A 12,318-nucleotide genomic window follows, 5' to 3' on the forward strand; every position below is an offset into this window, starting at 1 on the left:
TCAGGACACTTTATTGACAGAATATGTGACACAAAAATGACTAAATTAAGAAGAAAAATTAGCATCTAATACTTCAACTATTTTGAAAAAAAGATCAAAGCACATCAGTTAACATGTAAATGAACTCTGAAGAACATGTGATACATTTGAACACTTTTAATCTATTTCAATTAAATTAAATCTAATCTCAATTAGATCTGCAGGAGTTCTCATTGAAGGATTGGAAAGTCTGATGAAGAGCATGTTGGCTGGAAAAGTCACTTTTCCTTCAACGGGAGCTCCCTGGTGTGCAGATTATTTTTGCTTATTTGTACCTTTGCGTTTCTGGATTCAGACCGCACTTTGGGGGATGTGCTGGTCTTTCTTAATTTGCATTTTTTTTGGTGGTTTCAGTCTTGTAAGAATCTCTTTTGCTGGTAGCACTTGCATTGAAGCAGCGAGCTCATGAGCTCCGTCATTCGGTCGAAAAACAAAAGTAGCTATGATGTTGAATAGATGTTGAAGTGTTTGTAAGGAGAAAGGATGAAAAAGTTCAACAGCACATTGATTTGAGAAAAAAGACTAGAAGCCAAAGATGACGTTGACTGTCCATAAACAAGCTAAACAAAAACTGAAAAAACTAAAAAGGTTAAGAAAAGGCAGATGATTGATTAGTATTTTCAAGAAGGAAATAGTGAACTAGAAAATCTAACTATTTCATGAATAGAAACTTGTTTCAATGGACAAACGATTGGTGCCAAAGTAATGCTAAACACCTGATGCTCAGGCTGAAAATGGAGAACGCTGCCTTCCTTATAGCCGATTAAATCTTACTTCTTTTTAACACCTTCGGATTTCTCTTTGCTTTTCTTTCTTTTTTCTTTGGTGGACTCTGACCCCTTCTCTCCATCTTCCTTTATTGCTTTCTTTCCCTCTCCCTCCAACTTCTCCTCTTTCTCCCCTACTTTCATTGGCTTTTTGTCCCCAACCTTGCTCACGTCTTTCTTTTTGTCATCCACTTGGTTTGTTTTTTCCTTCTTTAGTTTCTCCATTTCTTCCTTTTCCATCTTCTCCTCTTCCTCTTTCAGTCTGGCGGCCACTCTTTCCTTCACCTTACTTGAAATGTCCTTCCTCCCCAGCTCAAGCTCCTTCTCCTCCGCCTCTTTGGCCAGAATCTCTCTGACCTCAGCCAGAGCCAACTTGGCAAGTTTCTTGGCCTCCACACGTTCATGGATGATGGCCAGCTGTTGCTTTAAAGCCTCCCGCAGCTTCCAGCCCACATCTTTGGTTGGAGAGGGTTCTGAGATGAATGAGCAACAACACTGTTTTGGTGTTTTAACCACTTGTAACAGTGAGTTGTTATAGGATGCGTAGATCATGCGAAAATTCAATCTGTTATGCAGCAGCACCAAACATTAGACAGGCATGTCTAATTGATCCACATTCCAAGTTCCATGCCATTGTCATCCTACACTACGTAATCTACACTTTGTTTTAAACTATGTAAAACATGATCTACACAAACTTCTTTTTAAAAAAATCCTCATGTTTAAGACAACTTCACTATTCAATCACACACATACAAGGCCAACAATGATTAAATCTGACCAACCCATTCCAAGCAGGTTAAGAACATAATAAAAACCAGAAGGTTTTGATGATGTAATCAAAGCAATATCAGTCGAGAGGAGGAGCCATGAGTTCCAATTAGTCAAGCCTTCACTGCAACACATCACCTTCATGCAAGTTGTTGCATGATGATACCTGTCTTAGGTCCTGTCCTAGCTGAGTCTCCAGGTTTCTCATCTGATGTTGCACACAAACGAGACACGAGTTACAACACTGGTAGTCTTTGAATGTCTGATTCTAAGTCATTGTTACAAACCGGGAATTGATAGTTCCACCCATGTAGTGATGGTTCCACGCACACAATCATTTATTTCTAGTGTCCAATATCAGCTACACACTAAAAAGCCATTCGTTACACTGCTACACACAACCAGGTCAACAGGAAATAATTTAAGCTGAAGTAAAACACCCTGACCTTTTGTTGCAGAAGCAACTTCTCCCTACTTAAGTGAGATCTGAGCACGCTCATATATCAAGAGGAGATAAAAACCAATCTTAAGGTCTGGTATAAACCAATTTTACAGTAGACCGTTTGATTGGCACACCTTGACAAACACAGGTGAAACATTTTTGGGCTTAATGCCATCAGAACCATCAAACATAAAACCACAACCCTGGGTCTGGCTTATGTTCAGAAATGCAGCCATGTTTTGATGTAATCAGTGACACCTATGCTCATTATGCTCATCATTATACAGCATTGAAATATGGATTCAGATAACTGACACATTTGTGTGAGCAGTTACACGATTAATTTAAAGCTTTTATCAGTTTTTGTTAAATCTAATATGCATCATAAAGTGACAGTTTCCAACCAATCACAACAACCAGCCTGTATGAAAGTCTAATTTAATCTTCTCACGTAACTTAAATTGCAGCTGGAGGCATAGCATATTCTTGATATGTATAAGATAATCAGTTGGGTTTTTTTCATGGAGTGTGTGCCCACTACGAGATTAGTCCAGAACTTAAAATCAAAATAACCTTATAGTGAACAATGTAATATCATTCAGAATTAAAATGTCCACCCCTCTCTCAGTAGTTTTGTGCTTCACTAATTCTTCAATAAATAGCCCAAGATGGTTTCTCTCTTCCCCAGAGCAGGAAGAACCTGTTTTCAAAGTGGGTGTCATCAATGCCTTTAAAACCGCTAACAAGTTGAATGCAAGCCAGTCAAACAAACAAACACACCCACACAAACACACCCCCTGGACAAATGTCTAAGTCAACAGACCTGCTGTTGGTTTCAGTCTTCTCTGCTTGTAGCAACAATAACTAAACTCAAGCACTCTGAATTAAACATGTCTCTTCTCTAAATCACGTCAAAACCTGCAAACAAAGAAAGTGTGCTGAATAAAAACAGCATGCTTTCATCTGACAGTTCACTTTTCTCTCAGCTCAGACAGTCACAAAACAAAAATTTATGAATGTTTGAGGCCCCGTGTCCACCCATAATCTTTTAACTCAGCGTCTTCTTTTCAACAGGTAGAGAGCATTCGCAGCAGAAAGCAGCCGTTCAGAGCGCTCAAGTTGAAAATATTTCAACTTTTCAGAAATGCACTGTTGACGTAACTGCCGCTCTTTTCTAAATTTATGACGTTCCAGGTATTTTAGCCTCCTACAGATTGTGTCTTCTACCCAAATCTGGGGTAAAAAAACCCAATATTAAATATAAAACATTTATAGAGAAAGGATAACGTTTCAAGTCTGTTCGCCAGTATGCTAAACCTGTGCTAAGATGCTAACACAGAACAAGCAGAACTGTGTAGACACATTACAACCAAATAATAGTAAAGTATACGGGGATCTATGTCCATCTATGGAAAAGGGGTGATTGGTTACACTTTCAGGAAAGTTCTGTAGATTGGCCAAAAGTAGAAGGAAATGGTGCAAGGATTGGTTACATTTATGATTTCATTACAACTTCCTGGAGGGACTCATTCATTCTAATGGGTTGCTAAACGGTTTTACCTAGATCCCCTGTTAAACGAGCCAATAAGCTCAGAGCAAAGTCGGCTGGACAGTTCAGTTACCAACTCCAAGCTGTATGACATGAGACCATAATGTTAGTGAAGCTGAATTTTTACTATATTTGGAATTTGGGGAAATTGAAATGACCCTGTGACTGTCATCAAGTAACTACACGTGGACATCTGACAGCCAAATAAGAGACTTTAGGGAATGGGCAGATAATAAAACAGACACCTCACAGTGCTAACAGCTATCTGTGCCCTTGTGTCCCAAGGGACTAGTCATCATCTGTGTCCACGTCCACTTTGGATACAACAAGCCTCTTTAAAAGTCATCGTTGAAAGTAGAGACTTTCTAGCAGGGAGCAGGAAGAGCCTGACTCAGACACCTGAACGAGCTATGAATATTTGAAGACTGTATCAATGCGACATCATGTTAGAATTCTTCTTTCCATTTGAGATCCATCCTAGAAACCTTAATGATGTGGTCTGGATGTTCAGAAAGCATTCAAGTGCAGTGCATGTTGGGTATATTTACACACTTTTATCCTTATCAAGGTACAGACCACAAGTTATAAATACAGTAAAACAACAATACACTTAAATTTAACAGAGGATTCAATAAGTAAGAAATCGTGCTTATTATCTTATATTCTAGTGTAAATATCTTACATGTAGCTACAGGAAAAGACAACATGTCGGCGAGCAGCTGAGAAAGTGCAAATCATCTTAGCATTTTGTGTTATTCAATGTTGCTGGCTTTTCCAACTTTGTGCTAAAAACAATGTTATAAAAGATTCTACAAAAGAGTTTAAATACAGTATTTCTGAAGTGTTCCTGAGTTTCTTGTCCATACAACCATGTCCATTTGAGTAAAGGAATTGACATCATGGAAAACTTTTTTTAAAAAAAGGACATCTCTGTCCGATGTGAAGAGATTCCAGTAGTTAGAGCCTGGGATGGATTGGCCATATAACAACATCAGAGAGGAGATATTCAAACCTAAAGCTCCTGGCTTGGTTAAGTTTCCAATACCTGCCAAAGACAGTTCATCCTGTAAAAACTGTTCCCAACACTTTGGCTGTTGGATTTATAGGCATCTGAAGGAGATTTGGATGCAGCAGTTGTACTGTGGCTATTGGTTCTGAAGGCCGACTATGACTATCTTCTGGCCCTGAGATCCATCATCTTTGGTGTCTCTTCTTCTGACCCTGTCCTCATCTTCGTCCTCCTCGTCCTCCTCCCGCGCCTCCAGGTCTCCTCCTGAGTAACTGCGCTCATCCTCCTCCAAGTACTCCAGGGGGTTAATCAGACCGTATAGGAATGTGAAGAAACCGTTCAACCAATCAGTTCCGCTCTCCTCCACTTCTTCTAACCAATCCAGAACCTCCGATTCACCCTGACCATCGCCCTTACTGGTCAGGCCTACGCAAACAAGAGGGGATGAGGGATGGAGGCGAAGGGTGATGAAGGGGAGGTTTGGGAGCACGATGTTTGGAAGTGACGGAGATGGAACAGTGTGGAAAAAGGATGTGGGAAAAAATTCAAGAAGGCAGGAAAAAGGGGAAGAAAATAATGGCAAAAATAAAGATGAAATGAAGCAGGGTTGAGAGCAGAAGGGAAAGAAATAAGAGGAGAAGGTAAGAGAAGTTTAAGCGCAGGTTAGGCAGCTAGGGAACTACTCAGGCTTTTATGTCAGTGACTAAAGTCAGGCTGTCTACACATGATAACCAACAAATACATGGTGCCGTCCTGAGCCACTTGTGAAAATCTGTAATTTTATATTAGAATGTCTATAGAACCATAATTGATCAGCTCTCGTTACTGACGATATACCCACTACAGAGTTTAGCTCACTTATCATATGGAGACAGCCCTAGACTGAAAAAAGGAAGAAACCATTTCCTTTCAAATCCATACAAAAATAGCATTATGAAATGTTTGTTCTCCTCAAAATGAGTAAAGTAGATTGAACTGTTCGATTTAGCTGCAGCATTGCCCTGTCGTTACCCAAGATGTTTTTTTTTTACAGGAGCATGTATAGACAAACCTAATCACTAAAAAGGGCGCAAATCTCCAGTTTCATCAAGTTGGGATACTTGCCGTCTTACATGAGACAAAAGAGAGCGACACAGACAGACAGAGATCCCCCCCCCCCTCGCTGACATTATATCGCAATTTTTACATCCCATTAATTAACACATTTCTGATTTCTCTCAGATTGTTGGGTGTGAAAGTCTTCTGTAAAAACGCTTATGACGTCACAGTTTGGATGCCAGGGAAAACAACCTTTTTGAAAGATGTATTGTTTAGCTTCTTATGCCTTCATGAGAGAAACAGAACAGTGAATAGAGTCAGGGACAGAGTGAGGGGGTAAGGTGATGTGGGAGAGAAGCCGAATGTCGTCCCGTAGACCTACAACACAGGCGGTGCGCAAACCAACTGTCAGGCCGCAACTCAAGAATGGATTTTTTATAAATTCTTCAATGAAATTTCCCAGTTCAAGTGAAGCAACTTTTTTTAATCTTAGCCCTATAGCATAGTGACCCTAACTTTAGTACGCCGTTCAAAACGTAACACATGTCCTTTCCAAGTCACTTGACTTTTCACTCAATTCCGCTACAAGCTACGTTGAATAAGCTAGCTCCAGGCTACAGAATATTACATACATGTGGACATTACTTTGATGATCATCTGACCACAACTAAAACTTGGTTACTTTTATTTGTGCAGTTGGCTGTGCGATCCCCTGAGTAGCCGCAATGCATTATGGGATGGTTTGAGTATGATGAGTGAACTCCAGGATGCTAAAATATTATGGCCAATCTGTTGAACACCTTTGCAGTTATTGCCTAATATGAACTCATAACACACTACATACTCAATGTGACATCATGCTTAGTATGAATATTAAGCATATGAGACGGGCTGCCAAGAGAATCCATATTGTCTGTTTAACTTATTCATGGTTTGCAATGAATGATGCTCAATCCCTCACATACCTGATGTCATGAGAAGGATGTCAAAAAGCACACAAAGCAGAGAAACACACAAACACACTGATGTCTGCTGGTTAAAAATCTAAAGTAAAGTAAACTCCTATTATTGGAGACGCCTCTAAACTGCAAGTTCTCTAATCTGTAAACCAATCTACTGTCATTTAGAAGTCTAGAAACCGATTGAAACTCACTATACACAGCTCCCCTGGAGTAGTTTACACAGCAAGCTGCACTTTACTTCTGCCTGTATTATGTCAGTCGGTAAATACCGTTTCAGACATACGTCCTAAGTTACAAAAAAAAAAAAGGAGCGCCGCAACGGGCAACTTTATAAAACTCAATGTGAATGGATAATTTCACTAACCAGACGTAAACAAGAAGAGGTGAATGAAAGAGGCTGCGCAGACAAAACAAAGCAAGTTGAGCAGATGAGAGTGGGGATTTCTGTTAACGCCTCTTTGAACGTTTCTGTGAGAACATAACTGCCAGAACTAGTTTTAACAGTAGACGGTAAATATCTAAATCTAAAACTAAGTCAAGCAGGGGGGTTTGCGTAGACTTTAAATGGTGGACTATCAACCCACGTGAAACAAGTTTATGTATTATTTTTTGGATTGAAAATTGAACACAGTTTGAAGAAATTCACACCATGCTATAGTAACACTACCATCTGTGGGAAACAAGTCAGCTCGACAAGTGTAAGTCATGCAAAAGAAACCCCAAATTGCCATTCAATTCAAATATTAGAAAAACACATTTATGATTCTGTGACATTGGTCGCCTGCAGAAAGAGTCAACTCATAATATCTGTTCTGACAGAGTCATGAGTCAGAAGATGAGAAACCATGTCAATAAAAGTAATTAAAAGGGAAAATACTCCGATGTTCGTTGATGCTTCACTTTCTGCAAGCAACTAATATCAAACAACTGACATTAGCTGTAAATTAGAGGTAGATTAACTTGCCTAGCAGAACTTTAGCATCCTCGACATCAAAATCACCATCGCCATCTGTATCGTATGCCACCAGTTTACCTACAGCAGCAACAAACACACATGTAGGCTTAGTGTTTCTCAGTACTACAAGGACACACTGATCACTGTACATTTACATGCATCGTTTAACATGACAGACGGTTAAAGAAATGCACCAAGCAAGCAAGTGACAGGTCACTAATGACCAGATATTACAGTGTGTTAATGTCTTTGAATGAGCAAACTCATCTTTAATTCAAACTAAGGAATTATGCTCTTTATTCAAATGAGTCACAATGAGCTGGAGGCTTGGTGAATTCCTTTAGCTGAAATCCAGTATTTATTTTAACCTGGGCCCGGTCTTAACATGTTGGTATTCATAGTTGTCCAGTAGGTTCACAAAGTCTCAGAGTTGGTCCAGTAGATCACCTGACATGGCTTTTATAGCAGCAACTTAAGTCTTTTGGGGGCAAATGCGTAAGAGCAGAAGTTCACATTAAGTAATTGTTTTTGTCACTGCTGGGATCAAACTGTTCAACCACATCAAGTAAGAACATCTCAACAAAGAAATAGCGGGACGTTTTCTAAAAACCAGACGAAACAGAACAATTTAGGTTGATTCTGAGAAACTTTTGTGAAATCTCTGAGAAGTCATAAGCCCCGTTTCCACCAAGCAGTTCAGTTCAGTTCGTCACGCATTTTGTGACGTCCACTATCAAAAGTCGGGAAAGGTCCCCAAATTACCATCCCATACCGTCCTACTTTTTGCTACCCTTCTGTTGGGGTGCCAAGTCTACCGATCCGACCCTAAAAGCTGGAGCTAAACACGGCCGTCCGTTGATTGGTCGCAAGGATCATCACTTCCTGTTTGACAGTGGTAATAAAGGATGGCTGTATTTTTCCTCGCGGCCACATCTGAAACAAAGCTTCATTGCTTTTTGTAACAAAGAACCAAAAGCCGATGAGAAAGATCACAAACTGCTGGATGTCCTCCATTGTTGCTTGTTGTTTACTGTGTCGCGTTCTTCTTCGTTGAATTTATTAGTGGGGTATACTGTGTCGCACTGCTATGATGTCACGCTATTACGTAGCTGACGTGGCTATCAGCATCCAGCTTACACGCCGCCTACCAAAAAAAGAGTACGGTAACTATGGTTGGCTGTGGAAACGCAAACAGGATCAGGCTTTACCGAACCCAACTGTACTGAGCCATACCGGACCACTCTGTGGAAACGGGGCTATAAAGGTCTTGACAAGAGAGCCTATGGTCTGCTCTGGTGAAGATGAAAATTTACAGATTCCACCTTTCCTGGTCAATAACTCGCATAGCAGAACGTGCCAACTCTTTCCAACCATATTAAAGTAGACATCCAGCTGGACAACTTACAAGGGCCTCAATTCACAGCAAACTGTGATCGAGTACCACGACATTGTCTGCAAAGTGTGATACGGAACAACGATGCATTGGAAATCTTTGAGTTTGTTGTTCACATATTCACCCAACAGGCTGGTGTTTTTCACGAGGCCAGGCATGACAGAGAAGACTCTGCTACAGACACTATAATGAGAATATTTGATTTTTAAAGCAATGCTACACGTAGTTCCACATTTCATGGAATCAACAAAAGAGCTGAGAATGACCAGAAAACAGAACAAAGCTGTTTAATTAAACGCATGAGATCGATAGCTAGACTGTCTATGATCGCAGGATATAAACGCCATCACCCCCCTCCTAGTGTTCTCACATCAGCCTCACTTCACCTGGCAAATGCTTTCAGTGAGCTTGTAGGAAGAGTTATGGTTTAAGTTTTGACGAAGAATTCAGCCGTTTGCGTTCACATACTCAGCTCGCCCCGAGTTCTGCGCTTATTTGAAAAGGGCTTTAACATTCTTACATTTTCACTGGCCAAAAAAAAAAGTGAAAGATATTTGGGAAAAGGAATTGTAGAGCAACAATACTATCTACACTGCCCAATTAATCTACTTGACCAATTCAAAAGAGTGAACATACTGGTTTATTACACATGTTTAAACAGATTAACGAGGGCACAGGTTAAAAGAAGGGCTAAAATAGGGGACAGTGGGGAAAGGGGGGATGGAACAGGAAATGACAGAGGTATGGATGTTTGAACTAGAACGTCTTTCACCAAGATGTGATCTTCATTCAGACTGACAGTATCAACGCTGCTGGGAACTAAAGGGTAACAAGGCCAAATGGATGGGATGGACATGAGGCAAGACTAGAGCCCTGGATCTAAACCATTTCTCAAATACTTCATTTCAAAACAAATTTATTTCAACTAGTTTCAGATTTTTGGAGAACCGATTCCCCTAATTATTTTCAGATTCAGGGCTCAAAGGGGGTGGGGGGGGTCTTAAAAGATAGACGATGACAGAAGAAAACATAATGTTCATACATGGTGTAAGACAAATATTCCCAGTGATTTTTTACCTTGCAAGGCCTCAGACAGGTTAATTTGTAAGCCTTTAGCCTTGTCTGCATGCAAACACAAAACATACAAATTACATCAGAAAGGTCGACAGAGCTTCATAATTCATGTATTAATAAAAGACACATTTAGAGATGATTCTTCAACATTTTTCATTTCAGGTGTAGAAGAGTGCTGCTGTGATCCTAGACAGACACATGCATATAACAGAAGCGTGCATTAAAGAAGAGGTAGGTTTTTATGGCTCACATGCCACAGAGAAAAAATACAACCAACAGAAGTGAGTTAAATCTTGGTTCATGAAAATCAACTGTTAGCAAAGTGCAATCGTTTAATTATCAAAAAGTAAAACAAAAATATATGATGAAAGTTATACTTTGATAGCTACACCGTTTGTATCCTTTACTAGGTCTGATATGTACACACACACATATACATATATATATGCATGCTCATTACAATTTGATAGCCTATTCTTGATAAAGCATTGCAGAGAAAAAAGTGGAACTTCAATGTTACTTTGAATTTCACCAGTTTATTTATGAAGGCATTCATTTGTCAGTCATTTGTTCATACTGATGCTGTGTCACATGCTGATGGCCCAATGGACAGCACACAAGTGGGAAACTACCAGCAGGCTAACTCAGGCAGCGCATGGCTTAATTCAAGAAGCCCCTGTACTTCAACTGATTCTGTTGATGTGGATTAATTGTTTTCAACACTAAATATTTCCATTCTCCTTGTTGGCTAATAGAAGAGCAAGAATCTTACTATGCCAAGTGATCCCAACGTTCAATTAATACACAACAACAACATCATTTGTTGAGGGCATTTCACCCTTTCTATTGATTTGTGAGTGTTACTTGTAGCACTTATTATAACAATAATAACATTAATAGTAAAAGCACACTGTTAGCCAGGTAGTGAGCATGCCCACTGACTGTATATTAGGCATTGTGCAGTCATTTGAAACAACAACAACATGCACTGAAGATCTGGCAGGTGAAGCCGTGAAATTGACATCCCGGCTTTTCTCTGACCCAACCACAGTTAACTAAGCAATAAAACGGCCATGATCCTTCAGGTTCATACAGTCCACTGCAGAACAGATTCTTATGGTTATGGACAATTCAATCAATCAAAATACAATGTTTAGGTGTGAAGGCAAATACTTGTTGACTGGCCTGAATGCATTATTTCATTTAAGAAAGTCAACAGTAGCACATTGGAGTGCACCTGCAGGCTGTACACATTAGAAAGTTAATTAAGGAGTGTTAACTCAACCACACGCATACGAACTTTAAAAAGGCAAAAGTAATCAATAATAATCATATTGATCATTATTAGGGATCCAGGGAGCTTTGGCCCTGTAGGTTGATTGTTTTGTCTGGTGTCAGTTAAATAGTCGACTCACAGATAACCACCCAGCTTTCCCCACTGTCACTATCACATGCTGAACAGTGGAGCAAACCCGCTGAATCTATTGAACACACGCTCTTTTTCATACTAGGTTTCTACCAGTTAAAAAGGTAGAATTGGTAAATAATAATTACAAGCATAAGAGAGACACAGGGTGGAATTAGGTTGATGTCATGACTTTCCATTTAAATTAGTGTTCATACAACGTTAAAAATAATGGTTTGATGGTTCTCTGGGTTTAGGTTTGTTTCATGAACAGATAGGAGGTTTACACATTTGTGAACACAAGATTTAAAAGCAAGTGGAGATAAAAAAACAAAACAACAACTAGTAACCATTCTTAAAGTGGGAGGAAAAGAATACATTCTTTAGTCAAATTAATGAGTGTTTGTTGCACTGGATACTCACCAAGGACTCCCTGATAGTCGACCAGGTCGAAATACACCACCGCTACCGATGTCCAGACACCCAGCAGGGCGAGCACGATGAACCAGGTGAAGAAGCTGCCACTGCTGCTGGACCCAGAGTCTGCCTTCTTCCCATTCTTATTGGCTGATTGGGCTTTAGTACCGTCTATAACACAAGACAGAGTCAATGACAAACTTGATCGATTACATGCTGATGCTCTTATTTTGGCAGTATACCTCTTTACACCCGAGGCATTTGTTCCCTTTGTAAAAATATAAAGCTCTCTCTCAGTCACTGCTTCACTCACTGTAAGATCAATATATACTGGAGACCACTAGAGGCGCCTTCACACATCCATACCTGACAATTTGTAGAAGATTTCAGAGCAGCCTCCCCCTGACATTTTCCAGAGACGCCCTTTCACAAGTGTCCCTTTAAACAGGAGATTATCCCTGTGCTATAGTGAGAGTGTTTGCCTTTATACCAGTGCT

At 39.9% G+C, this 12,318-nt stretch overlaps 1 protein-coding gene across 7 annotated transcripts in view; it reads right to left on the reverse strand.

Annotated features, from left to right (window-relative positions):
* asph (aspartate beta-hydroxylase) overlaps positions 1-12,318 on the reverse strand; it is a 31,869-nt gene that overhangs the window by 10,585 nt on the left and 8,966 nt on the right. For 5 of the 7 annotated variants that reach the window (XM_020630214.3, XM_065954393.1, XM_029276732.2 and 2 more), the window contains 3 exons: positions 11,828-11,992; positions 10,003-10,047; positions 7,542-7,610 (listed from right to left, as the gene is read on the reverse strand). In XM_020630214.3, coding sequence (XP_020485870.1) covers positions 7,542-7,610; positions 10,003-10,047; positions 11,828-11,992 — 279 coding nt within the window. The remainder of the gene's footprint in view (positions 1-7,541; positions 7,611-10,002; positions 10,048-11,827; positions 11,993-12,318) is intronic. The other 2 variants (XM_065954392.1, XM_065954394.1) reach the window with 2 other exon arrangements.

The sequence above is a fragment of the Labrus bergylta genome, chromosome 4 (assembly GCF_963930695.1).
Source record: "Labrus bergylta chromosome 4, fLabBer1.1, whole genome shotgun sequence".
Classification (NCBI taxonomy): Eukaryota; Metazoa; Chordata; class Actinopteri; order Labriformes; family Labridae; genus Labrus; species Labrus bergylta.